The sequence below is a fragment of the Amblyraja radiata genome, chromosome 8 (genome assembly GCF_010909765.2).
Source record: "Amblyraja radiata isolate CabotCenter1 chromosome 8, sAmbRad1.1.pri, whole genome shotgun sequence".
Taxonomy (NCBI): Eukaryota; Metazoa; Chordata; class Chondrichthyes; order Rajiformes; family Rajidae; genus Amblyraja; species Amblyraja radiata.
In genome coordinates this window covers 80,103,644-80,130,920 of record NC_045963.1, presented here as the reverse complement: position 1 = coordinate 80,130,920, position 27,277 = coordinate 80,103,644, and the positions used below count along the sequence as shown (strand labels likewise).

General features: G+C 46.4%; 1 protein-coding gene across 1 annotated transcript; it reads right to left on the bottom strand.

The window, feature by feature from the left end:
- Positions 1–1,705: 1,705 nt before the first annotated feature.
- Positions 1,706–26,927, bottom strand: rab1a (RAB1A, member RAS oncogene family). Its single transcript, XM_033026332.1, has 6 exons — positions 26,727–26,927; positions 13,121–13,193; positions 9,104–9,199; positions 8,355–8,450; positions 5,249–5,380; positions 1,706–3,137 (listed from the first exon to the last, which is right to left on the bottom strand). Exons 1-6 carry the CDS (start codon positions 26,747–26,749, stop codon positions 2,940–2,942), a joined length of 618 nt encoding a protein of 205 aa, XP_032882223.1. The 5' UTR covers positions 26,750–26,927; the 3' UTR covers positions 1,706–2,939.
- Positions 26,928–27,277: the final 350 nt, after the last annotated feature.

Genomic DNA, 27,277 nt, shown 5'->3' with positions numbered 1-27,277 from the left:
ACCATCGGAGCCTGCGATCCCTTGCCTGGGATCGACGCTCCAACTACGGCCTGCAGATTTCAACATCGAGGAGCTCGCAGTCTCGGGAAGCTCCAAAGTTGCAGGAGGTTCGACCAGCCCCGACCCGGTGTGGGGATGGATCGCCCGGCACGGGGGAGCTGACATCCCCCCCCCCCGATGCAGGAGCTGTTCACCCCGACACAAAGGGCCCGATCGCCGGCTACGGGACCATGATCGTCCGTCAATGGGAGGGCTGGAGGCCCCCAAATGCGGGAGAACAAAGAAGGGAAGAGATTGAACGTTTGTTCACCTTCCATCACAGTGAGGAATGTGGAGGAGTCACTGTGGTGGATGTTTATGTTAAAATGTATTTTGTGTGGCCTGTTGCTTTTTATTGGTATGACTACAACAAATCAAATTCCTCGTATGTTGCAAAACATACTTGGCTAATAAAGTATGATTCTGATAGGAACAAGGATCCAAAGAAGAACCAGAATGGAATTACTTGGAAGGTGGATTTCCCTAAGATAGATTTCTACGAGGGGTCAGCAATTTAGGACCAAGACAGGAGAAAAGCTCTGACATTCTCTGTGAAAGAGCTGTTTTAGTTTTAGAGATACAGCGCGGAAACAGGCCCTTCGGCCCACCGGGTCCGTGCCGACCAGCGATCCCAGCACATTAACACTATCCTACACACACTAGGGACGATTTTACATTTATACCAAGCCAATTAAACTACAAACCAGTACGTCATTGGAGTGTGTGAGGCTAAACGTCTGCCTACTCTGCTAATGATGCCCTGAGGTGCAGACAACTCTGCCCACCTGTACATGTCCTGTGGTCAGAAGATGAGATGCTGAGCTTGGACGTGCTGGTACACCTCGCTCTCACACAAACGCCACTGGTGTCCAAGTTGAACCTGGACTTGTTGCAACATTTAATTTTAAGGCAAGGTTTAGTTTAGAGATACAGTGCAGAAACAGGCCCACCGATCCCCCGCACACTAGCACCATCCTGCATGCACCAGGGACAATTAATCTACAAACCTGCGCGTCTTTGGAGTGTGAGTTTGGCTTCATTGTGTTATCTGATCTGTTTGGACAGCACGCAGAACAATGCTTTTACTCGCATTAGATCTTACTTTAGACTTTAGAGATACAACACGGAAACAGGCCCTTCGGCCCACCAAGTCCGCGCCGGCCAGCGATCACCTCCTACACACTAGTGACAATTTACAGAACAATCGTACGGAAACCGATTAACCTGCTTGTCTTTGGAGTGTGGGAGGAAACCAGAGCACCCGGAGAAAACCCACGCAGGTCACGGGGACAACGTACAAACTCCGTACAGAGAGCGCCCGTAGTCGGGATGGAACCCGGGTCCCTGGCGCTGTGAGGCAGCAACTCTACCGCTGAGCCAGGGAATTAAGAAAATAGTTTTAAAATGTTTTAGTGCAAATTAGGGTAAAACAGATGATGTCGACATGGGATTGTGGCTTGAAGCAGTCCAGGAGTTACCCTTGCTACGGAATGGCCAAGAGGGCAAAGCTGCTGCTGTTGAAAAAGACTTTGTTAGCAACTTGTGTGTCCTTCTGTCCTTCACACTCTCCGTCCTGGCTACAAATCAAGGGAGGAAGAGTATGGAATTCAAGATGAGCACCTATCAAAGTTTACATTGAACACTTACAAAAATAAAACCAGAAATATGGAGGAAAGTGCCATGAAGCATTTTATTTAGAATGAGTAAAAATAAATTTGAGTTAAATCACCCTTCACCATGCTTAAAATATTTTAAATTATATGGGTCCCTACACTAGCTCTAAAATGAAGTGGTTAGCATGCCTGATAATGGCGACTATTACCAATCTCTCTGCAGTCAACGCAGCATCCAGATGTAGTCAACGCAGCATCCAGATGTAGTCTCCAAAATTCCACACAAAATAAAAGGAAATTCATGGGTAAAAATGTGATCGGTTTGGAGCAGCCCCTTGTTCGGTGTGCAGAAAGTCCCAGCGTTCAACGTGCCACATAAATACAAGGCGTCTCCAAGGCAAATGGGAATCATAACAGCAGTGATCTACAGACTGTACTCTCTCATCCACAACCAAAACTCTACAACGAGATACAACACATGAGAAATGCAGAATAAATTAAGACAGTTACACTCTGCAGTAATCGAGCCCGTTGATCTTGTAGACCTTGACGCTTGGCGGACCGTTCTGGCCCACCGGGGTTAGTTCTAAATTAAGTCTAGGTACAATATTATTAAACATTTCAGTTGTTTAATGTTATACATGTGCAACAAGTTACAATATCCTGCAGCCACAAGTTATACGCAGAGAGTATGAAGGGAATGCAGTGTGGTTGTGTCTCTACAGAAAGTACTAGCAAAATCAGATCCAACATAACATGACTAAATTTTATTGATGGCAATGAATAAGACAAAACACTGGCCGTGACTAAACTTCACCCTCAGAGACCATCCAATGCTGACATTTAAAACATGCCATTAGAAACAAAAATCATTTCTTTATAATATAAACCAACTGCATGAAAATCTGCTAACATGAGACTTATGCACATTATTAATGACCTGCACACTTTAAAGTTTAAAACAGTTCTGAAAATGAAGTTAGACTTGAGTTGGATATCCCAGCCAATACTGGCTCTTCAGTGCCTGATTGTGTGTGTGTGTGTGTGCGTGTGTGTGCGTGTGTGTGCGTCTCTGTGTGTGTGTGTGTGTGTGTGTGTGTGTGTGTGTGTGTGTGTGTGTGTGTGTGTGTGTGTGTGAAAAGGAGAGTGGGGGGGAGGGGGTGGGGGGAGGGGGTGGAGTGGGGGAGGGGCGAGTCTGCAGTAGTGTGTCTACTTACAGTACGGGTCAGGCGACGGTTCTTACTTTTGGGCCTTTTAAATCAAATTTTTTGGAAATGGTGGAAATTCTTAGCAGCAGCCGCCGCTGGACGACTTGACCGGCGTGCTCTGGATGTTTACGTTCGACTTTTCCGAGCCGCCGGAAGTGGCGCCCGGACCCATTCGCTTCTTGATCTCGGCAGCCATCGTCATGAAGGCTTGTTCTACATTCGTCGCATTCTTTGCGCTGGTTTCCAAAAACGGGATCCCCAGGGAATCTGCAAATTCCTGTCGGCCGACAAAAAAGACGAGCGGGTTATCCAGCGGGAGCTCCAGAAAGTCGCCCGAAACTTCCTCTGCATCCCACTAGCACACACCCCTCACCAAACTGCTTATCTTGCACGTACACTTAATAAGCAACCTCACACAGCACGTATAAATGTCCACAGAGTGCAGAAGACCATTGGGACACCGCTACCAGCCTTGGAGGGCATCTACCACACACGGTGCCTCAGGAAGGCCGTCAGCATCCACAAAGACTCCTCACACCCTTGTAATAGTCTGTTCGAACTACTACCTTCCGGGAGACGTTACAAGGCCTTCTACGCCCGCACCTCCAGACTCAGGAACAGCTTCATCCCCAGAGCTATCGCTGCTCTGAACCGGCCCTGCTGAGTGTCCCCCACCCCCATGAACCGTCTCCCTCGGATGGTCACATCGCACATCAACCCGGCACAGACACATTTGCACTTTAGACTGTTTTACTGTTCTTTTTATAAATCATGTTTCTCAGGGTATCTAAATCTAAATGTTATTAGTTGTTTAAGTTATGACATTGGATGGAAGCCGCATACTAAATCTCGTTGCACATATGTGCAATGACAATAAAATATATTATTATTATTATTATTATTAAGCTACTGTCCCCCCTCCCCTCCCTCCAATTAAATGTGATCTCTGCACATTTTGTCACCTTCTAGCTAACAATGTTCTATTCGACATTTTCCTCAACATCCTTATCTCCTTTCATGTATCGTTTTCACACCTTATCCTTCCTTATCTCTGTGTCTCCCTCGCAGTGCTGGCTCGAAGGGCCAAATGGCCTACTCCTGCACCTATAGACTCACATCCTGACCCTCAGTCTGAAGAAGGGTCAAAACGTCACCCCCATTCCTTCTCTCCAGTGATGCTGCCTGTCCCGCTGAGTTACTCCATCATTTTGTGTCTATCTTCGGTGTAAACCAGCATCTGCAGTTTTTTTGCTACACAAGCCATATTTATAAATACACTCCAGTTGACAGACTGAAACCACGACACAGATGACTGAGTGAGGATGCTGTCTGCGCTCCAGTTGTCACAAGGCATGTCATGTGAACACAAGACTGAGTTGGTAGACAAAAGTACTGAGGAAACTCAGCGGGTGCAGCAGCATCTATGCAGCGAAGGAAATAGGCAACGTTTCGGGCCGAAACCCGGAAGGAAATAGGCAACGTTTCGGGCCGAAACCCGGAAGGAAATAGGCAACGTTTCGGGCCGAAACCCGGAAGGAAATAGGTAACGTTTCGGGCCGAAACCCTTCCGGGTTTCGGCCCGAAACGTTGCCTATTTCCTTCGCTCCATAGATGCTGCTGCACCCGCTGAGTTTCTCCAGCACTTTTGTCTACCTTCGATTTTCCAGCATCTGCAGTTCCTTCTTAAACACAAGACCGAGTTGAGTCATGTTTGAATGGGGAGAGCGGGTGCACACTTACTTCAATGGTCCTGCATCTCCCAAATAAGAGTGTACAGACCACTTCTAACACCATCAATCATGGTGATGAAATATTTGACAGACGAAATATTTGAACCAATACCAGAAACGTTCAGAATGTTCGACTGAGTAACGAGTAACAATTTGGTATTAACAGACGGGGAAGTGGCTGCTCTGATTCAGACTGGGCCATGGAGACCACTCTTTGATGATTCGCTGCCGGATTCGATAGACAATAGGTGCAGGAGTAGGCCCTTCGAGCCAGCACCGCCATTCAATGTGATCATGGGTGATCATCCCCAATTAGTACTCCGTTCCTGCCTTCTCCCCATATCCGCAATTTTTAAGAGCCCTATCTAGCTCTCTCTTGAAAGTATCCAGAGAACCAGCCTCCACCGCCCTCTGAGGCAGAGAATTCCACAGACTCACAACTCTCTGTGAGGAAAAAGTGTTTTCTCGTCTCCGTTCTAAATGGCTTACCCCTTATTCTTAAACTGTGTGGCCCCTGGTTCTGGACTCCCCCAACATGGGGAACATATTCCACATATTTCTACAAACGCACCCAGTAATGCTGTGATTAAGATGCAAATGGCAAAGCAACGCTGGTTTTGCAATCACGTATGTTAGAGATGAACAAGACACAACATACCTTTGCTGTTGTATAATCCACCACCTTCTTGGTTGTCAGATCACACTTGTTTCCTACCAATAACTTGTTAACATTTTCACTGGCATAGCGATCTATTTCCTGAAGCCACTGCTTTACATTGTTAAATGACTCCTGAAAGAAGAGGAACAAGGTTGATGGTGAGAGTCTGGAGAAGGGTCTCGACCCGAGGCGTTACCTATTCCTTCTCTCTAGAGATGCTGCCTGCCCCGCTGAGTAAAACCACTGTCCCACGGTATGAGTTCATTCCAAGAGCTCTCCCGAGTTTGCCCCGATTCGAACTTGGAGATTTACGGTAATGGCCGCGCGTCGGTACTCGGGGCTCTCGTGGACATTTTTCAGCATGTTGAAAAATCTTCACGAGTCTTCCCGAGCTTACCTGCCGTTAGCGAGTCTTCCCGAGTACCTGCCGTTAGCGCTAGGAGACGTCCCCGAGCTCCGACGTACCCGCTATGTTCAGTCTCCGTGCTTACCACGAGTTTGATTTTCTTTTAACTCGGGAGAGCTCTTGGAATGAACTCGCACCGTGGGACAGGGTTATTACTCCAGCATTCTGTGTGTATCTTCAAGGTAATGGAAACTGCAGCATTCAGTCTCGGGCACAATGATAAGCTGAGCTCTCTCAGGTAACTCAGATTCAGACTCAAATTTATTGTCATTGTGCTGTGTACAAGTACAGAGACAACAAAATGCAGTTAGCATCGTCCCAGAAGTACGAACACAGAATAATGGAACTTAAAAAAAATAAATGTATATACAGTAACAGTAGTGCAGTTTTCGGGGGGGGGGGAGAAGATCAATCACTGGGGGAAGGAGTGTCCGGGGGGGGGGGTGACTGGCAATCACCAAGGTGCACAGTTAAGTAGTGTAACAGCCGCAGGGAAGAAGCTGTTCCTGAACCTGCTGGTCCGGCAACGGAGAGAGCTGTAGCGCCTCCCAGATGGGAGGAGGGTAAACAGTCTGTAGTTGGCGTGAGAGCAGTCCTTGACGATGCTGAGCGCCCTTCGCAGACATCGCTTGCTCTGGACAGACTCAATGGAGGGGAGCGAGGAACCGGTGATGGGTCATAAACCGGTGATGGCCATGGGCTCTACATTAAACAGCAGAGAGGTCGTTGTATCCTGGCTAACATCAAGCAGTGAGGTTATCAAATTGTTAGCTGTGGGCTGTGCCGTTTGAAAAACAGTGCTGCACCTCCTAGAACACATCCACATGGGAAACCTGAGTGAAAACAGGGTGCATCTTCAACATACCAATGCTGAACTTACCTGCTTTGGTGGAAAGGAATGTTGCACCTCCTGTTTTTGCCTTCAGTAGTTTCATGAGAACCCACCTCAACAGACACCGGAGAAAGGTGCCACCTCAAACACGAGGGTATAACATTTCAACTGCAACATTATATTCCCCATTACACAGGTGGAATTTAAATTCACAACATTAACCTAGCTAGAAACTGTAGACAAATCACTATTGCTGATTTGATCCATGTCTGGTTTTGCTATAGTTGGCCCGATCCACAATCCATGTCGGGGTTTCCACTATGTCATCTTGTGGAATGCAGCACCCATACTGCTTAGTTTTACCTAAGACTTCGTGCCTACAGTGCCTATTGCTATGGTCTCTGTATGTATTCTTATTAAAGTACTTATTATGAATAATGAATAAGTTTATTGGCCAAGTATTCACATACAAGGAATTTGCCTTGATGCTCCGCCCGCTGGCTGTTGAGTAGAGCAACAACTCGTGGAAAAAAGCTGTTTTTATGTCTGGCTGTGGCAGCTTTGACAGTCCGGAGTCGCCTTCCAGAGGGAAGTGATTCAAAGAGTTTGTGGCCAGGGTGAGAGGGGTCAGAGATGATCTTGCCCGCTCGCTTCCTGGCCCTTGCAGTGTACAGTTCGTCAATGGAGGGAAGGTTGCAGCCAATAACCTTCTCAGCTGATCGAACGATTCGCTGCAGCCTCCGGATGTCGTGCTTGGTGGCCGAGCCAAACCGGACCATGATGGAGAAGGTGAGAACAGACTCTACGATGGCCGTGTAGAATTGGACCATCATTGCCTGTGGCAGATTGTGCTTCCTCAGCTGCCGCAGGAAGTACATCCTCTGTTGTGCCTTTTTTGACTGTGGAGTCGATGGTAGCCCTCCCACTTAAGGCCCTTGGAGATGATGGTTCCCATGAACTTAAAAGACTCCACAGATGTGACTGTGGTGTTGTTGCTGGTGAGTGGGGTGAGGGGAGGGGGAGCTCTCCTAAAGTCTAGAACCAATTATGAAGTTTAATGACTGTATTGACTGGGCTAAGCTGATGTTTCTTCCTGAGGAGAGTTTGAGTCTGCCTTTCACAGTGTCAAATCATGTGGAAGTCGGGCTTAATTCATGGCAGTACTGGTGACCCAAGAGAGAAGAGTTAGAAATAGATGGTAAAATATAACTCTGCCCACGTTCATTTATACAGCTGGCCTACTTATCATCTGGCCCCAAGACGCGATGCTCTAAATACGTCTGATCTCAGGGCTATATTCAGTTCATCACGCTGAAACAATGAATGTGCCGTGCTAGACTACAATAGAACATTAAACATTCTAACAAATTATTATTGAGCAACCACAATCCAAGCCTTAGATCAGCGCAGCCTCTCCACATCAAATGTCCCCACACCGACAAACCATGCAGCTGATTAGTCTGTAACCTCACACTCCTGTTTGTAAACTCCCAGCTCTAACTGGCCTTGAAATAATGCGCTAAAGGTAATAAACATAGATTTAAATTATTATTACATTTGATGGGGTATTGAAGTTAAAATTTGGTAACAGAATGATCACATCCTGCATTATGCGATTAAATATAATGGATGGGAGGGGAGAGAGGTATCCATCAAAAATCAGGTTGTTACAAGTTAACAGATACAGCATGGAAACAGGCCCTTTGGCCCACCGAGTCCATGCTGACCACTCGTTCACACACTGATTCTATGCTATCCCAGCGTTGACATTTCAGGACAGAAATAGCTTGATGCAAGCACCAGAAGAGATGTGTAAGTGTCTGCCATCTTGATTGTGTTTGGTCTTCCCGTCATCAGATGCCACTTACCTGGTCTGTAACATCATACACAACGATGATGCCATGTGCCCCTCTGTAGTAACTGGAAGTGATTGTTCGAAACCGCTCCTGGCCAGCTGTGTCCCACTGGAAGCAAGATAACAATCATTATCTTCAAGTCTGGGTGGTGGTTTGCAAACTTCCACCAATTCCATCACCAGTTACATACTCCGCGGACACAAGAACACTCGACAATGCTTTGAGTGTTGTTTTTCCCATTTTATAGTTCCCTCAAAAGCCGGGTGAAGTGTGAAGGGGACCGATCCGGCCCGCGGGATGATTTCCCCGATGCCAGAGCGGTCTGCAGCTGCCTGCGGTGCCGGATGGGACTGAGTTGGCGCGATCCGGCGCGCATGAAGTCGCATTGAGTTGGACACCCCTGCTCAAAAGTCTTGCGTCATTTCACCGATACTGAACGGTGCGAGCTATAACTTGTGTGTTTCTAACCGTGTGTAAGTCCAAACAAATGAGAGAATCATCCGGCACGGAAACAGGCTCTTGCGCACAACTTGTCCATACCCCTTCTACGCCCGTCTCATTTACTTGTACCTGGTACCACATCCCGCTAAACCTTTCCTGTTCAAGCACCTGTCCAAGTGGTTCTATTGTTCACGATATATAGAGACAAACTTGCACATTTTTTTTTATAAAGAAAATAAAACATAGCACAGGTTTCTTGCAAATGTCCAGTCTTTCCATTTATGAGTAACTCAATCATCTGAGTGGTTAGAAATACTCACTATTTGAAGTTTGATGGTCTTGCCGTCTAACTCTATTGTTCGGATTTTAAAATCCACACCAATTGTACTGATATAACTTTCTGTGTATGTATCATCCTGTAAATGAACATAATATTCAATATCAAATAAAGCTAGTGCAATATTACCTACAGTCCAAGCAAAATGCAACAAACACTTGATATCTCCATTCAGCATTAGAATTATGTTGAAAAAAAGACACCGAGTGCTGGAGTAACTCAGCGGGTCAGGCAGCATTTAGGTCGGGACCCTCCTTCAGACTGGTACAACAAAGTGCAGAATGGTTAACTCGAGTCTGAAGAAGAGTTCCGACCTAAAACATCAGCTAGCCATGTTCTCTAGAGATGTTGTCTGGCCCGCTGAGTTACTCCAGCACTCTGGGTCTTTTTGTAGAGAAGCAATATCCAAGATGGTCTGCAAGTCGCCTGTTGCAGTTTAAAAATTAAACGGTGAGATTCCAGCCTGTTCTGAATCTCATCTCAGCCGAGGAAGGAGAGGAAAGCCAATCTTGCATCAAACAGCACAGTTGAAGTTGTTGCTGGACTTGGCTGGGGATAAAAGGGCGGTGATAATTGTCATCAGTCTGTGACAGTTTGCTGAAAGCGGACGATACATGTTTCCAGAAAGCAAAGTGAAAAAGCTTTGTCTGAAGAAGGGTCTCGACCCGAAACGTCGTCTATTTCCTTCGCTCCATAGATGCTGCCTCACCCGCTGAGTTTCTCCAGCATTTTTGTCTACCTTTGATTTTCCAGCATCTGCAGTTCCTTCTTAAAGATATCTTTGTCTGTTCACCTTGGCAACAAGATAATGAGTCACCTTTGTTCCTGTGGGATATAATCTGCCACGTGCTGTTGGCCGCTTACTTCAATCGCACACTCCACATTGGAGCTTCCAGATATGTTGGCATGCTGTTTTCAGCCAACTATTCTGTAACCAGTGTCCATCAATTGGACATCCTGGAGTTGGGTTAGAGGGGGAATTCTAGAGAGGTGGCATCTTCTCCCGTCTGCCAGCTGGTTTTACAGGCAGGTAGACAATAGGTGCAGGAGTAGGCCATTCGGCCCCTTCGAGTCAGCACCGCCATTCAATGCGATCATGGGTGATCATCCCCAATCAGTACCCCGTTCCTGTCTTCTCCCCGGGTTATGAAAGCAGTCAGTCCCCGAGAACTTCTCTGTAAATTGACAATGACCAAAAGGGGTGTGTGTGTGTGTCTGTCTGTCTGTCTGTCTGTCTGTGTGTGTGTGTGTGTGTGTGTGACAAGCAGCTGTGAGTGGAGATCGAGCAGGCATGGGAAGAGCAGCCAGAATCACCCACGCAATGATTCTTAAGGGTCTCGACCCGAAACGTCGCCTATTCTTTCTCTCCATAGATGCTGCCTCACTGGCTGAGTTTCTCCAGCAGATAATGAGTGACCTTTGTTCCTGTGGGATATGATCTGCCACGTGCTGTTGGCCGCTTACTTCAATCGCACACGCCACATTGGAGCTTCCAGATATGGTGGCATGCTGTTTCAGCCACCTATTCTGTAACCAGTGTCCATCAATTGGTCATCCTGGGGGGGGGGGGGGGGGGGGGGGTGTGTGTGTGTGTGTGTGTGTGTGTGTGTGTGTGTCTGTGTGTCTGTGTGTCTGTGTGTCTGTGTGTCTGTGTGTGTGTGTGTGTGTGTGTGTGTGTGTGTGTGTGTGTGTGTGTGTGTGTGTGTGTGTGCGCGCGCGCGCCAAAACGTCGCCTATTCTTTCCCTCCATAGATGCTGCCTCACCCGCTGAGTTTCTCCAGCATTTTTAAGGGTCTTGACCCGACACGTCGCCTATTCCTTCTCTCCATAGATGCTGCCTCACCCGCTCAATTTCTCCAGCATTTTTAGTCTACCCTTGTTCCTTTCCAGTGATTGACAATATATTCTGGGCCCACTTTCTAACCAAATCCCAAAGAGGAGGTTATCAGGGGTGGGGAAGGTTGCCAAAGTAGTTCAGCCGTGATTGAATGGCGGAGTTGACTTGATGGGGCCGAATGGCCTCATTCTGCTCCTATCACTTCCCTCACAGTGCCTTCCCTAAGTGGGAAAACGTTGATTCCGATGTTCATGTTAAATTCTGTAGTGTTGTATTCTTTTTATTCTATTTGTGTGGCTGTATGCAAACTTAAATTTCACTGTCACCAATTGGTGTATGTGACAATAAATGTAACTTGAACTTGAACATGAACATGAAAACCTACAGAAAAACAACATGCTCTATAATTGCTCTTTTTTTGATGATTTCCCTTCGTTGTTGGTCACACTTAAACCCACAAGAACTCGGGGTTACTGGTCTGGGGCTCAGAACGTTCTCTCCGTCAGATTCATTAAAGCTGGCCTTGCTTGGTGCTATTTACACTAGCCCACATTTCACTCTGTTCAAAGCTAAGCACACGCTGTGCCTTCGCTCATGTCTCCGATCTTAATGACAACACTGCTGTGTTAACGGATTCCGGAAGAACCCAGACTGAGATAGACACAAAATGCTGGAGTAACTCAGTGGGACAGGCAGTATCTCTGGGCCTTCACTCAGTCTGAAGAAGGGTCTCAACCTGAAACGTCATTCATTCCTTCTCTCCAGAGATGCTGCCTGTCCCACGGAGTTACTCCAGAGTTTGTGTCTATCTTCGGTTTAAAGCAGCATCTGCAGTTCCTTCCTGCACTAGAGATTATGTATGTTGATTATAAGCCCGTGATTGTCGGGGCTTGATTAGAAATCTTTGTAGAACCCTCCAGTGTTTATAATGTACCTGAGAGACTCAATGATCTGTGTAGGAAGGTGAGGTTATAAATGTGAGGTTCTCCATTTTGGTGGCAAAAACAGGAAAGCAGACTATTATCTAAATGGTGGCCGACTAGGAAAAGGGGAGATGCAGCGAGACCTGGGTGTCATGGTACACCAGTCATTGAAAGTGGGCATGCAGGTGCAGCAGGCAGTGAAGAAAGCGAATGGTATGTTAGCTTTCATAGCAAAAGGATTTGAGTATAGGAGCAGGGAGGTTCTACTGCAGTTGTACAGGGTCTTGGTGAGACCACACCTGGAGTATTGCGTACAGTTTTGGTCTCCAAATCTGAGGAAGGACATTATTGCCATAGAGGGAGTGCAGAGAAGGTTCACCAGACTGATTCCTGGGATGTCAGGACTGTCTTATGAAGAAAGACTGGATAGACTTGGTTTATACTCTCTAGAAATTAGGAGATTGAGAGGGGATCTTATAGAAACTTACAAAATTCTTAAGAGGTCGGACAGGCTAGATGCAGGAAGATTGCTCCCGATGTTGGGGAAGTCCAGGACAAGGGGTCACAGCTTAAGGATAAGGGGGAAATCCTTTAAAACCGAGATGAGAAGAACTTTTTTCACACAGAGAGTGGTGAATCTCTGGAACTCCCTGCCACAGAGGGTAGTCGAGGCCAGTTCATTGGCTATATTTAAGAGGGAGTTAGATGTGGCCCTTGTGGCTAAGGGGATCAGAGGGTATGGAGAGAAGGCAGGTACGGGATACTGAGTTGGATGATCAGCCATGATCATATTGAATGGCGGTGCAGGCTCGAAGGGCCGAATGGCCTACTCCTGCACCTAATTTCTATGTTTCTATGTTTCTATGAACTGCAGATGCTGGCTTAAACCAAAGATAGACACAAAATGCTGGAGTAACTCAGCATGGGGTTAGGAGGCAGAGGTCAGCCATGACTGAAGAAGGGTCTCAACCCGAAACGTCACCCATTCCTTCTGTCCAGAGATGCTGCCTGTCCCACGGAGTTACTCCAGCGTTTTGTATCTACCTTCGGTTTAAACCAGCCTCTGCAGTTCCTTCCTACAAGAAATCTGAGTGAGATGGCTGCGCGTTCCTTCAAGTGCCACTGCAGAACGCTATCCATCTTTCAGAGCACTGAATGCAAAATACCACATTAGCAATCGGTCACTTTTTATAGAACTGATCAATGAAATCCCATGGCTCAAAGTGAAAGCGTTACTTACTGCAAATCTGAGGAGAAGGCAAGATTTCCCAACACCAGAGTCTCCGATGAGCAGCAGCTTGAATAAATAGTCACTAAAAAGAGATGGACACACAAAATGTTATCATAAGGCTGCATTGTGCATGCACCAGTCAGAGCTAACATATAGCATTGAACAAGGTTGCATCATTTACAGCATGTTACTTGCTGTTGTGCCCGCACAAACATACTGTTCTCCCCTCCTGTACAACAGCTTCTGTGGACACCAACAAACCATTGTAGATAGACACAAAAAGCTGGAGTAACTCAGCGGGACAGGCAGCATCTCTGGATAGAAGAAAGACATTCCTTCTAACCGGAGATTCTGCCTGACCCACTGAGTTACTCCAGCTTTTTGTGTCTATCATCCTTGTAAACCAGCATCTGCAGTTCCTTCCTAAACAAACTATTGTACCTCATTACAGTGACGATACCGTACATGGGAGTCTGGCGACCTGTATTGAAGGGTTAGGTTGTAGAGTCTGTGGAATTCTCTGCCTCAGAGGGTGGTGGAGGCCGGTTCTCTGGATACTTTCAAGAGAGAGCTAGATAGGGCTCTTAAAGATAGCGGAGTCAGGGGATAGGGGGAGAAGGCAGGAACGGGGTGCTGATTGGGGATGATCAGCCATGATCACATTGAATGGCGGTGCTGGCTTGAATGGCCGAATGGCCTAATCCTGCACCTATTGTCTATTGAGTGAATAGCTTTCACTTGATAGATTATTGGATTGAGAGACCCAGGGTTTGAAACCTGTCTGATGGGCATATGTCATCTTTGCAACAAAGAGGATGCAGAGTGGTTCACTTAGATCAGGGTCAAATCAGATATCAATGTTGGAAACAGCCTTGTTCAAAGAGGACAGTGGCCAGGAGCCCAAATACAACTGAAGTCAAGGCTTGAAGAGAAAGATTCAAGATTCAAGATTCAAAAGAGTTTATTGTCATGTGTCCCTGATAGGACAATGAAATTCTTGCTTTGCTTCAGCACACAGAACATAGTAGGCATGAATACAGAAGAGATCAGTGTGTCCATATACCATTGTATATATACACACATGAATAAATAAACTGATAAAGTGCAAATAACAGATAATGGGCTATTAATGTTCAGAGCTTTGTCCGAGCCAAGTTTAATAGCCTGATGGCTGTGGGAAAGTAGCTATTCCTGAACCTGGATGTTGCAGTCTGAAGGTAGCAGGGTGATGAGTGTGTGGCCAGGATGATGTGGGTCCTTGATGATACTGCCAGCCTTTTTGAGGCAGCGATTTGCTGCTGGCTGGAATGAAGCCTTGCACAATGGAAGATGCAATTGAATCACCTTGACCGCATGACATCCCCACAGGTGGTCAGCAGGGCTGTATATACCCACACCTACTCCAATGCTTCATCACTGCAGGTGGTCATCACTGCTACATCCCCACAGGTGGTCAGCAGGGCTGTATATACCCACACCTACTCCAAACACTTTCAAACCTACCCTCGAACATAAGGTCAGACATGGGAAGTTTACTCAGTGATGCAATGTACAAGCTCATTCACAGCTCATTTCAGAATGAAGCCACTAGTCTATGGAGGAAATGGACAAACAACATCTTGGTTTGGGCCTTTCACAAAGTCCACTTCCTCCAGCAGCTCCTTTTTTGCTCTAGTTCTAACATGCTATTCCTTTGTGAAGAAAGCGAATGGTATGTTAGCATTCATAGCAAAAGGATTTGAGTATAGGAGCAGGGAGGTTCTACTGCAGGGTCTTGGTGAGACCACACCTGGAGTAATGCGTACAGTTTTGGTCTCCTAATCTGAGGAAAGACATTCTTGCCATAGAGGGAGTACAGAGGTTTGCCAGACTGATTCCTGGGATGGCAGGACTTTCATATGAAGAAAGACTGGATAGACTCGGCTTGTACTCGCTAGAATTTAGAAGATTGAGGGGGGATCTTATAGAAACTTACAAAATTCTTAAGGGGTTGGACAGGCTAGATGCAAGAAGATTGTTCCCAATGTTGGGGAAGTCCAGAACAAGGGTTCACAGTTTAAGGATAAGGGGGAAGTCTTTTAGGAACGGGATGAGAATTTTTTTTTTCACACAGAGTGGTGAATCTGTGGAATTCTCTGCCACAGAAGGTAGTTGAGGCCAGTTCATTGGCTATATTTAAGAGGGAGTTAGATGTGGCCCTTGTGGCTAAAGGGATCAGGGGGTATGGAGAGAAGGCAGGTACAGGATACTGAGTTGGATGATCAGCCATGATCATATTGAGTGGCTTGAAGGGCGAATGGCCTACGCCTATTTTCTATGTTTAGCAACAACTGCGGAGGGTTTTATGGCCCCGACCACGGGTGAACAAGGAGGAGGACTGACTGAACTTTGTGCCTTCCACCACAGTGAAGAATGTTTGTATTAAACCTTATTGTGTATTGTGTGTTCTTTTTAAGTGTATCGCTGCTGCCAAATTCATTTCACCGCACCTTCGGGTGTATGTGACGAATAAAATTGACTGTTGACTATATTTTTAGGATCTTATGTTTCAATAAAATCAACCTCAATGTTCTTAATCTCAAAGAATAATCAAACTATTTTTTAGACGTTTGTGATCGGCCATTCTCAGCAGTCTAGTGAATCTCTGCTGGAGATTCTTTCATAAAAGTGGGGAACAGCACATGATATGGAGCGAGAAGCATCAGCAACACCAGCGCTGCTTCACCTATCTCTCCCTTAGTATCATGGCCAATGTCCCATTTCCCCCGCTAAATCTTTGCTGAAGCCGTCCTTTAACGGCCACTGGTCCACCCGTCTCCCCCACATCACAATTCTCAAAAACACACCAATTTCACCCAGAATTGAAGCACTGAACTCCACATTCCTCAACACATTCACCCCCAATCACCTCCTGCACACGCACACCCTCAACAAAAGCCAATTGTATTACACATTGCTCCACAATTATTTTTTACATTTCAGTACACTTGCAGAGGTTTTCGATTGTTATAAATATATTGAGAGCTTGGAAGGTAGACAAAATTGCTGGAGAAACTCAGCGGGTGCGGCAGCATCTATGGAGCGAAGGAAATAGGCAACGTTTCAGGCCGAAACGTTGCCTATTTCCTTCGCTCCATAGATGCTGCCGCACCCGCTTAGTTTCTCCAACAATTTTGTCTCCCTTCGATTCTCCAGCATCTGCAGTTCCTTCTCGAACATATTGAGAGCTTGCACCTTTTTGTGAAAATGCTACTTTTACCCATTTACTATTTAGCACCAATCTAGCATTCTTTCACGAGAAATATTGGATAAGTCTCAAATGACTAACATTCCACAACAGACCATTCTGAATGAGTTACGCAAATTAGTTATGTCCAGGACATAACTACTTTTGTAGAATCAAGCAACTGATCTGACATTCCAGAATAAGGAACATGACATTCATTGAAAATGTGAACATTTGCAGAAGGCCAAAAATTGGGATATTTCTGCTCACACGCTCCTCTTTTCACTATTTGTTTCCAAACTAATATCTTTATCTCAGACTGGTTTCAAAGTTCAAAACTAAACTGATAGATACTGGAGCCTTCAGAAAATAATGTTGAAAATTCAATTGAACATACAGAAAGAATTATAGTTTGTTTTGTTCAAAGAACAAAATTATTACAATATGTCAGAATGAATCTCTTGAAAAGACTTTGCAATAAATAATGCATGTAGATTCAGCTTTTAAAAAGGATGCTATTACACTGAAGTATAATTAGTCGAATAGCATGTGTAGAACATGATGATGTCCATAAGAGTTTCAAATATCAATGGAAGAGAAAGGCAACCGTTAGTAGAGAGAAATGTAGAAGACTGGGACCGCTGCATACAAGTTAAACCATCCCGAGTGGTACAAGTATGCCATTATGATCTTTGTAAAGGCATCAAGAATGCCAAGAGACAATTCTCGGACAAACGTGAGTCCCGGTATAAACACGTGGACAGCCGCAGACTGTGGCAAGGCCTGAATACTATCACTAGCTGCAAAGTGAAGTCAGGCAGCATCACTGCGGCCCTCCTTAATTAACTTAGAGTGTTCTGTGCTCGCTCTGAGCAAAAGGCCAATGGGCCGATGACATCCTTTCCCAGGGTCACTATTTCAGAAGTTAGACCGGCCTTCCTGAGGGTGAACCCACGGAAAGCAACTGGCCCAGACGGAGTCACTGACCACGTCCTTAGTAGCTGTGCGGACCACTAGCTGGAGAGTTCACGGACAGGTTTAATTTCTCCCTATTCCATTCTGAGGTACCCACCTGCTTTAAGAAGACCAATATCCGGGTGTTGAAGCAAGATCTCACGCCTTGATGAGTACCATCCAGTGGCCTTGACATCCACCATCTTTGCTTTGCATCATCCATATCAAGTGCTTTGAGAGGCTGGATATGGAATGCATTCATCTTGATTCTAGATGGCAACAGACTCGTCGAATGACCATGCTCCTAGCATGGAGGCTGAACATCCCATCTGTTATGTTTAAGAAGGAACTAGCAGATGCTGGAAAATCGAAGGCAGACAAAAAATGCTGGAGAAACTCAGCGGGTGAGGCAGCATCTATGGAGCGAAGGAAATAGGCGACCCGGAAGGGTCTCGACCCGAAACGTCGCCTATTTTCCTTCGCTCCATAGATGGATCCTGCCTCACCCGCTGAGTTTCTCCAGCATTTTTGTCTACATCCAATCTGTAATAATCTGTCAATTCCTCTGACAATCGTATATATTCTCCAGACATATTGTGTAAATTCTTGGCAAACTGACACATGTTTGCCTTACAAACAGCTTGCTCTGCCAGTGTGTTGACTTTGTGTTTCTTGTACCAACACACCCACATCAGTCTGCACGGTATAACCCGCCAATTAGAATACATTCCGCCACCTATTCCCACTGCCACCTCATGGTTCCCCTCCATGTAGTCCACCTGTCGCCCTCTGATCCAACTCGAACGTGTACACATCATCCTGTACTTGATAGTGTTCTCACTTTCTCACCAAGCTCTTTATCACGTTTCTACATCAGTAACTGCAAGCAAACAAACTAGGATCTAATAATAGCCCGTATACAAAAATGCTGGAGAAACTCAGCGGGTGCAGCAGTATCTATGGAAATAGGCGACGTTTCGGGCCAAAACGTTGCCTATTTCCCTCGCTCCACAGTTTCTCCAGCATTTTTGTCTACCTTCTTCCCTGAAGATGCTGACCAGTTGGAAATATCTGCCACATTTACTCAATAATCAAGGCTGAGAGATTTTAAGACTACTGGAGATTTAAAAATTACAGGCGTAAAGCTGAAAAGTGGAGTGGACATGAGGAATACATCAGCATGATCATCGTGAATGGCTGAGCAGGCTCGAGGACCATTCAATGACTCGCTCATCATGACGCATTTCATAATTTCTCACAAGACCGTTAATTGTCTGTGATATAAAAGGCACAGTGCTGGAGTAACTCAGCGGGTCAGGCAGCATCTGTGGAGAACATGGATAGGTGACGTTTCACAGAGTGCTGGAGTAACTCAGCGGGTCAGGCAGCATCTGTGGAGAACATGGATAGGTGACGTTTCACAGAGTGCTGGAGTAACTCAGCGGGTCAGGCAGCATCTGTGGAGAACATGGATAGGTGACGTTTCACAGAGTGCTGGAGTAACTCAGTGGGTCAGGCAGCATCTGTGGAGTAGCAATGTTACCCTTTCTACCTTAAAGTACGCTGGGATTAATCAAGAATTGGTGCAAATAAAAGAAGACAGTTAGTTCAAGCAAGACATCTCCCAGACTGATCTGTAAATAAAGTCCATAAAACAGGTTTCAAGTCACCATCTCAACTGTGGAAGATGAAATACTTATTTAGATAGTTATTAAGATGGCAGATTTTTAATATCTTTGCAAGTAGCGGGCGATAAACTACATACATCGGCAAAACTAGTGACCTATAGCAGTGGTGCTGAATACTGCAAAGTAACCAGGTGAAACTTGGGGCAGGGCATAAGGATAAAAGGCCATCAGAACAAGGTTTGAGAACTGCAGCCAAACGGGGAGTACTGTAGAGTTAGCAGCCTTGAGAATGATCAGCAGATAGAGGTATCCCTCATAATCGCACTGGCAATATTGTGAGCAATTTTGGGCCCCTTATCTGAGGAAGGATGCGCTGGCTCTGGAGAGGGTGCAGAGGAGGTTTACAAGAAAGATCCCAGGAATGAGTGGGTTAACCTATGAAGAGCGTTTGTCAGCACAGGGCCTGTACTCGCTGGAGTTTAGTAGAATGAGGGGGTACCTCATTGGAACCTACAGAATAATGAAAGGCATAGATAGAGTGGATGTGGAAAGGATGTTTCCACTGGTGGGAGAGTCTATGACCAGAGGTCACAGCCTCAGAATTAAAGGGCGCTCTTTTAGAAAGGAGGTAAGGAGGAATTTCTTTAGTCAGAGGGTGGTGAATCTGTGGAGCTCATTGCCACAGAGGGCTGTGGAGGCCAAGTCAGTAGATATTTTTTAAGGCAGAGAGAGACACATTCTTGATTAGAACGGGTGTCAAGGGTTATGGGGAGATGGCAGGAACATGGTATTAGGAGGGAGGGATCAGCCGTGATTGAATGGCGGAGTAGAGTCGATGGGCCGAATGGCCTAATTCTACTAAAACTTGAGAACTTGTGAATCGACCTGCAGAGTCTGAATGTCATTCAAAACTATGGGCCTTTTGGTACAGAGTTAACACAAGTTGGGGGTTTAGACTTCGCAAGACCGTTTGAAGTCCAACCAAGCAACTAATGGTCAATAGAAGACAAAAATGCTGGAAAAAATCAGGTGAGGCAACATCTATGGAGCGAAGGAATTGGGGACGTTTCGGGTCGAGATTTGTGTCTAGCTTCGATTTGTCAGCATCTGTAGTTCCTTCTTAAACAATGGTCAGTCAATGGATATATTCAGTAAACAAATCTTTTACCCAACATTATCAAAAGACGCCCATCTAGTGCCCAGAGGTTTGTGGTTACAGATAGCGTCATGACAATATACTCAATGCTGGTACCACCTCAAGTTCAAAATATCCATTTCAATTCTCTCAGAGTTGGTGGATTTTGTAAACACAATCTGACAAGTGAAAAGGACTCCTTGTCATGGAGTCTTTTTAAAACTATAAGAGAAACTATCACGAGTTGTTATTATTACATCCTATCCCAAAACCACCAGAGTATTTCAAGCAGGATGACACATTCAATCCTAATGTTCATTATTACGTACAAGATTATAAGCCAGTGATTACACCAACTGAATATTGTACACCACATTAACTGTATTGTTTTCACTCTGAACAAAACATCTGCAATTTGGATACCAAGCAGAAACAAACAGAGGAAGTAACTCATCTGATAATAGACATAAAAAGCTGGAGTAACTCAGCGGGTCAGGCAGCATCTCCGGAGAAAAGGAATAGATTGAGAGGAAATCCAAGGTGATTATTTTCCACCCAGAGGGAGGTTCTAATCTGGAAAGCACAGGCCATGTGAGTGGTGGAGGCAGATATGGCAGATACTCTCTGGGTATTATCTAGTATTATCCAGAGGAGCGTTTGATCGCCAGGGCAAAGATTGTCACGGACCCAGTGCTGGAAATGTGTTCCGTATAGGTGAGACTAAAATAAAAACAGTCAATGATGCAAATACTCACAGGTCAGGTCACACCTGTGTTAAGAGAAACACTTCAGTTAACTCTTTCTCTTCCCACAGTGGCCTGACCTGCTGAGTACATTCAACATTGACTGCTTTCACATTAAGTTTCCAGTATCTAAAGATGTTTGATATTTCACGTAGATGGGTACTTGAAGAGTGTGCCGAAGGTGTGTAATCGAATGTGAAACCAGTGCCATTCACCTCTCATTGCTATAGCCCTATTGTTTATCACACTGTGTAAACCACCCTCTCCAGTGTAGGCAAGCTCTTCCCACAGTGTGACTGTTGGATAAACCCAAGATACGAGAGGCCAGATGAACAAGATGTTCAGTCTATGCGTAACAACGGGTGTCAGCAGCAAAGGGCTGACACGATTGCAGATGCACAACATTTTGGTCAAAGGTTACACATTTCACAACTTCCATCCAACTGCGCTTCAAAGTTAACTGTCAGCACTTTCCATACTTCCAAACAGCACAGGAGGCCATTCGGCCCCTTGAACAGGTGCTGGGCGTGAGAGCAATGCCACTCACACATCCAATTCCCTGTAGACAATAGGTGCAGGAGTAGGCCATTCGGCCCTTCGACCCAGCACCGTCATTCAATGTGATCATGGCTGATCATCCCCAATCAGTACCCCGTTCCTGCCTTCACCCCATATCCCCTGACTCCGCTATCTTTAAGAGTCCTATCTAGCTCTCTCTCGAAAGCATCCAGAGAACTGGCCTCCACCACCCTCTGAGGCAGAGAATTCCACAGACTCACCACTCTCTGTGAGAAAAAGTGTTTCCTCGTCTCCACTCTAAATGGCTTACCGATAAATCATTCCCTCTCACGCTAGTCATAAGGTCATAAGTGATAAGAGTAAAATCAGGCCATTCGGCCCATCAAGTCTACTCTGCCATTCAACCATGGCTGATCCATCTCTCCCTCCTAACCCCATTCTCCTGCCTTCTCCCCATAACCCCTGACACCTGTACTAATCAAGAATCTGCCAATCTCCACCTTAAAAATATCCACTGGCTTGGCCTCCGCAGTCGTCTGTGGCAAAGAATTCCACAGATTCACCACCCTCTGACAAAAGAAAGTTCTCCTCATCTCCTTCCAAAAAGCACATCCTTTAATTTCTGAGACTGCAACCTCTAGTCCTAGACTCTCCCGTTAGTGAAAACATCCTCTCCACATCCACTCTATCCAAGCCTTTCACTATTCGGTATGTTATTCAGTCCACTATCAACCATCCGAGGAGCACCTTCAGCAACAGACTGGTTCCACCAAGATGTAGCACAGAACGCCACAGGAGATCCTTCTTCCCTGTGGCTATCAAACTGTACAACACCTCCCCCTTCTGTCGTGGGGTAGACTGAGACAGACCCCCCAATCTTTGCACATCCCCAATCCTTTCCATTCAATAATTCTTAATTTCATGTTTCATTTATTTGGGTTTTTATGACTGTGAGCAGATCAATTTCCCTCCTGGGATAAATAAAGTTCTATTGTATTGTGTTGTATTTACCTTCAGGGCAGGTATAGCTCTGAATTATCCAAACAACCAGGAACATTGGGGGGGGTTTTGGAGGAAACCAGAGTGCCGGGGATAACCCACGCAGTCACGGGGTAAAGGTGCAAAGTCCACACAGACAGCACTGAAGGGCAGAATCAAGCCCAGATCCTGAGCTGTGAGACATTGTACTGTGGCTCCATTGTTAGCTTCTGAATCCGATGGTTTATGGCTCATAAGTCAGTGTTTACACTATCACAGCTGACAATCCGCTGAATTACACGGAGAAGGAAGCGACAATATCAGAAGCACCAAAAAAGAAACGTGAAAGCAGTTTAAACTGAAGGACACAGAACACAGTACAGCACAGAAACAGGCCCTTCAGCCCACAATCTTCGTACCGAGATTAATTCATTTCCTCTCCCTCCAAATCCATGTGACACCTGGAATTATGTATCATACCATATTATTGCTGCTGAGTTTTGACAGCAATACAGGGTTTCTGCAAACGTAACACATTTAATCTGCCACTGTCTGTCGGTGGAGCTGACCATTTAATTAGGAGCCAAACATTATGACAAGTGAGAGTTGTTTAAATTGCATTTGAACTACTTCATGATGTATTGGAAGCAGGAGTAAGCCACCAAGCTCTTCACGTTTGCTCAGCCATTCATCAGGTTTATGACTGATCCTCCAACCAACCTCCTCTTTCCTGAACATTCCTTCTATTACAAGCATCTGTGGAGGGAATGGATAGGTGATGCTCCGGGTGGGAATTCTTCTTCACGTACCCTCTATCAAATAGATCCTTTACAAGGTCTCCTTCCATCAAGCTCGTCTTTGAACTCAAAGGCTGAGCCTCCGCAATCCCTCAGGGAAGAATTATCACCCTCAAAGTTAAAGAAGGAACTGCAGATGCTGGAAAAATCGAAGGCAGACAAAAACGCTGGAGAAACTCAGCGGGTGAGGCAGCATCTATGGAGCGAAGGAGGAATAGGTGACGTTTCGGGTTGAGATCCTTCTTCAGACTGATGTGGAGGTGAGGGGGAGGAAGAAGAAAGGAAGAGGCGGAGACAGTGGGCTGTGGGAGAGCTGGGAAGGGGATGGGAAGGAGGGAGGAAGCAAGGACTGAATTCTACCCTCAAAGTTAAGATATTTCCTCTTACTCAGACGGAATGAGCCGAACTATTATTCTGTAACTGCTCCCCCTGTTGCCAGACATGTCACCTGGAAGAAACACCTTTCCCAAATGTACCCATCCCGTTTCAATGAGAGCTTCTTTAATTCTTCTGAACGCGTGAGAATAGTCTCCACGGTCTCCACTCACACGGCAAGTCTGCCATTCCAGGAACCCGTTGATAAACCTTCACTGGGCTTCTCCTGTGGGCAAGCAGACCAAAACTACACAGGTGCGGCCCCACTCAATTGTAGCAAGACATCTTTACTCCAGCATTCAAATCCTTACACAATAAAAATCTGCATACCATTTGCCTTCCGAATTGCTTGCTGCATCTGCATGTTGGTTTTCAACCACTTGTACCCAAGGAGTCATTGGGCCATTTGAACATCAAACTGAGGCAGATTGGGAAATATTAATACTGTGTTGTAATTAACTGCTTTCAGGGAAGTGATCCCTGCACTGGCTGCCATCCGATAGCCGGTGGGAAGGTTATTTCATACGAGCCTGTACATGAGGCACCTACATTGCCGCACAGAGATGAGCCAGCTCTTGGCATCGCCAGCAGGTAAATTCTGCAATCTCTGTGAATTTCACCACCAATTCATCACGTAATGAATTAGTGATAGATTTAGAAACATAGAAAATAGGTGCAGGAGTAGGCCATTCGGCCCTTCGAGCCTGCACCGCCATTCAATGTGATCATGGCTGATCATCCAACTCAGTATCCTGTACCTGCATTCTCTCCATACCCCCTGATCCCTTTAGCCACAAGGGCCACATCTAACTCCCTCTTAAATATAGCCAATGAACTGGCCTCAACTACCTTCTATGGCAGAGAATTGACTGCTAATGGTCCGACTAGCTTTGTAACTCCAGAATTCCTGTTGAATCTCACATGGATAGTATTATATAATTTCACACAAGTTTGATTTACATGTGGCCCAATGTGGATCAAATTGAAAAAGGCCGGGAAGAACACACCGAATATGTGGACAAAGTAGATAGAGGCTGTTAATTGTGGAGTACGATTGGAACTTATGCTTTGAACACTGGAAAAGATTTTTAAATAAATGTTTATGTTCCTAGAAGGTCAATTTTCTCAAACACAATGTGGAATTTCACATTTCTCAAGCAGGAACTCTGCTCCAAGTCGCTCTGAATGCTTGGACAAGCTTAAGTAAGGACAGGAAGCGAGCAAAGCCGAGACACCGGTTTTGGATTGCTCGTGGACACACATTTCATGTAACAATTTATAAAGAAAAACTAAGAATTTTAATGCATTACCTTCAGCTCAAAGCTGAGTATCTGGCAGTAGGCAGCTACAACCATACAAATATACACCAGATCTGCAGCAACTAAGAGTTGCTCATTCATTTCTCTTTCCGTTACCAAGCCTGCAGAGACGCCCAGATCTTCAGGAAGGACGTTTGCTCAGACATGTCGAAGCTCTGCTGACACACTATCTGTTATTGTGCAACAACAGGCATGAGGAGGAATGCTGGATGCACCCAGACCACAACAGCAGGAAGTCAGCAGCTAAGGGATAGTGTTGCATGAACCCAGAACAGGTGATAACCATCACGTCCTGTCACGTGTGGAGTCATTGGAGGGGGGGAGTGGTGTAACTAACTCCAAACAAGAGGGGGGGAGGGGACACACAACCAGGGTCAGAAATGGTGGGGGTGCAGCACTTGACAAAAGGGGGTGGGTGAGGACAGAGCACCTGTCTAAAGGTGGGGGTGGAGCACAAACCCTGCCAAACCCGCAACTCTACACTGCATCATTTTCTAACATAATGCCATCTATCCTGTAGCTGGGGGAGCAGATCTGTACAAAGTATCCTGAGTGTGATCACACACAATGGCTTGAATTAGAGGGGGAGGTTGTACAGGCTGGGACTATTTTATTTGAAGTGTCGGAGGCTGAGGGCTGAACATTGAAGTGTACATTTCATGAGCAACACGGATAAAATGAATACTCAGTCTTTATCCCAGGGTAGAGGATTCTAAAACTAGAGGGCACAGGCTCACGGTGAGGGGGAAGAGATTTAAGATGGGCAACTTTTTCCACTCAGAAGGTAGTCTCCATCTGGAATGAGCTGCCAGAGGAAGCTAGAGAAGCTGTAACAATTATGACTTTTCAAAGGTATTTGGATAGGAAGGGTGACGAGGAACATGGGCCAAATAACCTTTCCAGTTTAATGACATCCTTCCTATAGCAGGGTGGCCAGAACTCCAAGTGTGATATCACCAATAACTTCTGCAGCTGCATTACTATACTCAATATCCTTCCCAATGAGGGCAAACATGCCGAACATCTTGTACGCTGGTCTCAACCCGAAGTGCCACCCATTCCCTCTCTCCAGAGATGCTGCCTGGCCCGCTGAGTTACTCCAGAATTTTGTGTCTATCTTCGATTTAAACCAGCATCTGCAGTTCTTTCCTACACATCTTGTACGCTGCTCTGCCCGAATGTGTTGCCATGTTCAGGGCCCTTGTACTTCTCAGTAGTTCCGCTCAGGTAAGCTTACAACCTAAAAGTATAATAATTGAATTATCCAATTTTTGGTAACTAACCTACAAGTAATGTGTAGGAAAGAACTGCAGATGCTGGTTTAAATCGAAGATAGACACAAAATGCTGGAGTAACTCAACGGGACAGGCACAGAGGCAGCATCCCCTGAGAGAAGGGACAATAACCTACAAGTAATGCTTCCTTCCTTTCTCTCCCTCCCACCTAATCCCAGTTCCCCACAAGGATTCACACCTATTTCCCTGCCCCCCTTCCACTTAAATCCTTCCTCTGGCATCACAATTCGTAACTCTCCAATCCTTTTGTCACACGTCTTCTGTCTTTTCATCTCTGGCCTTTGTCCAACCATCTGTCCTCTCTACCATTATCTACCTCTGGCTTCGGTGTCGGAAACAAGGAGCTGGAGATGCTGGTTTACAAAATAAGACACAGAGTGCTGGAGTAGCTCAGCGGGTCGGGCAGCATCTGTGGAGACCACGGAGAGGTGACGTTTCATGTTCTACACACTGTCCTTGCTCTCTACAGATGCTGCCTGACCCGCTGAGTTACTCCAGCACTCTGTGTCACCGCCCCCAGCCCGGGCTGCAGCGGGTAGAGGAGAGACCGGGCCCCCAGTGTCACTGTCACCCTCGGGACTCGGGCTTCGGCCCCCCCCTTGCAGGCCTCAGGCCTCGGGCCCAGCGGGCGCCAACCCCCACTTACTATTCGGGATTCATGGTTGACATGTCCTGTGGGCGGCGTGCGGTGCGGTTCGGTGTGGATCAGCGCGGGCTGCTGCTGCTGCTGCCCCGGTCGGGCCGTGGGTGGCGATGACGGTGCTGAAGGGGGACGCGGGGCCGACAACAGCGAGTCCCGTCTGTCACTGCCCAAAATGGCGGCGCCTCCAACCCGGAAATAACAAGCGGCTGGTCCCCGCGCCCCGCGGCGCGCCGGGAGTTGTAGGCCGGTGACGTCAGCCCGCATCGCCACCCAGCGGTTCCCGGCACGTCGCGGACTACAACACCCAGGGGGCACAGCGGCCCCAGCCAGCCCATGACGTGGCTCGTGCCCCGCGGCGCGCCGGGAGTTGTAGACTGATTACGTCACTCGCCCCGCCACCCAGCGGAGGGCGCGGCAGTGCGGACTCCATCCCCCAGAGGGCAATGCGGTCCATCTGCAACCCTGACGTGGCTCACGTCCCGCAGCACGCCGGGAGTTGTAGGCATAAAACGTCATGCCGCATCGCCAACCAACGCAGGGCGCGGCAATTAGGA

Bases quoted from the DNA above. Each gene is read 5' to 3' on its own strand.
- rab1a (XM_033026332.1), bottom strand. From the start codon at position 26,749: ATGTCAACCATGAATCCCGAATA. The intron at 5,381-8,354 runs GTAAGTGGCATC...CTCTTCTTTCAG, and splicing joins TGTATGATGTTACAGACCAG to GAGTCATTTAACAATGTAAA. The intron at 3,138-5,248 runs GTATGTTGTGTC...GTCGGCCGACAG, and splicing joins TGGATTATACAACAGCAAAG to GAATTTGCAGATTCCCTGGG.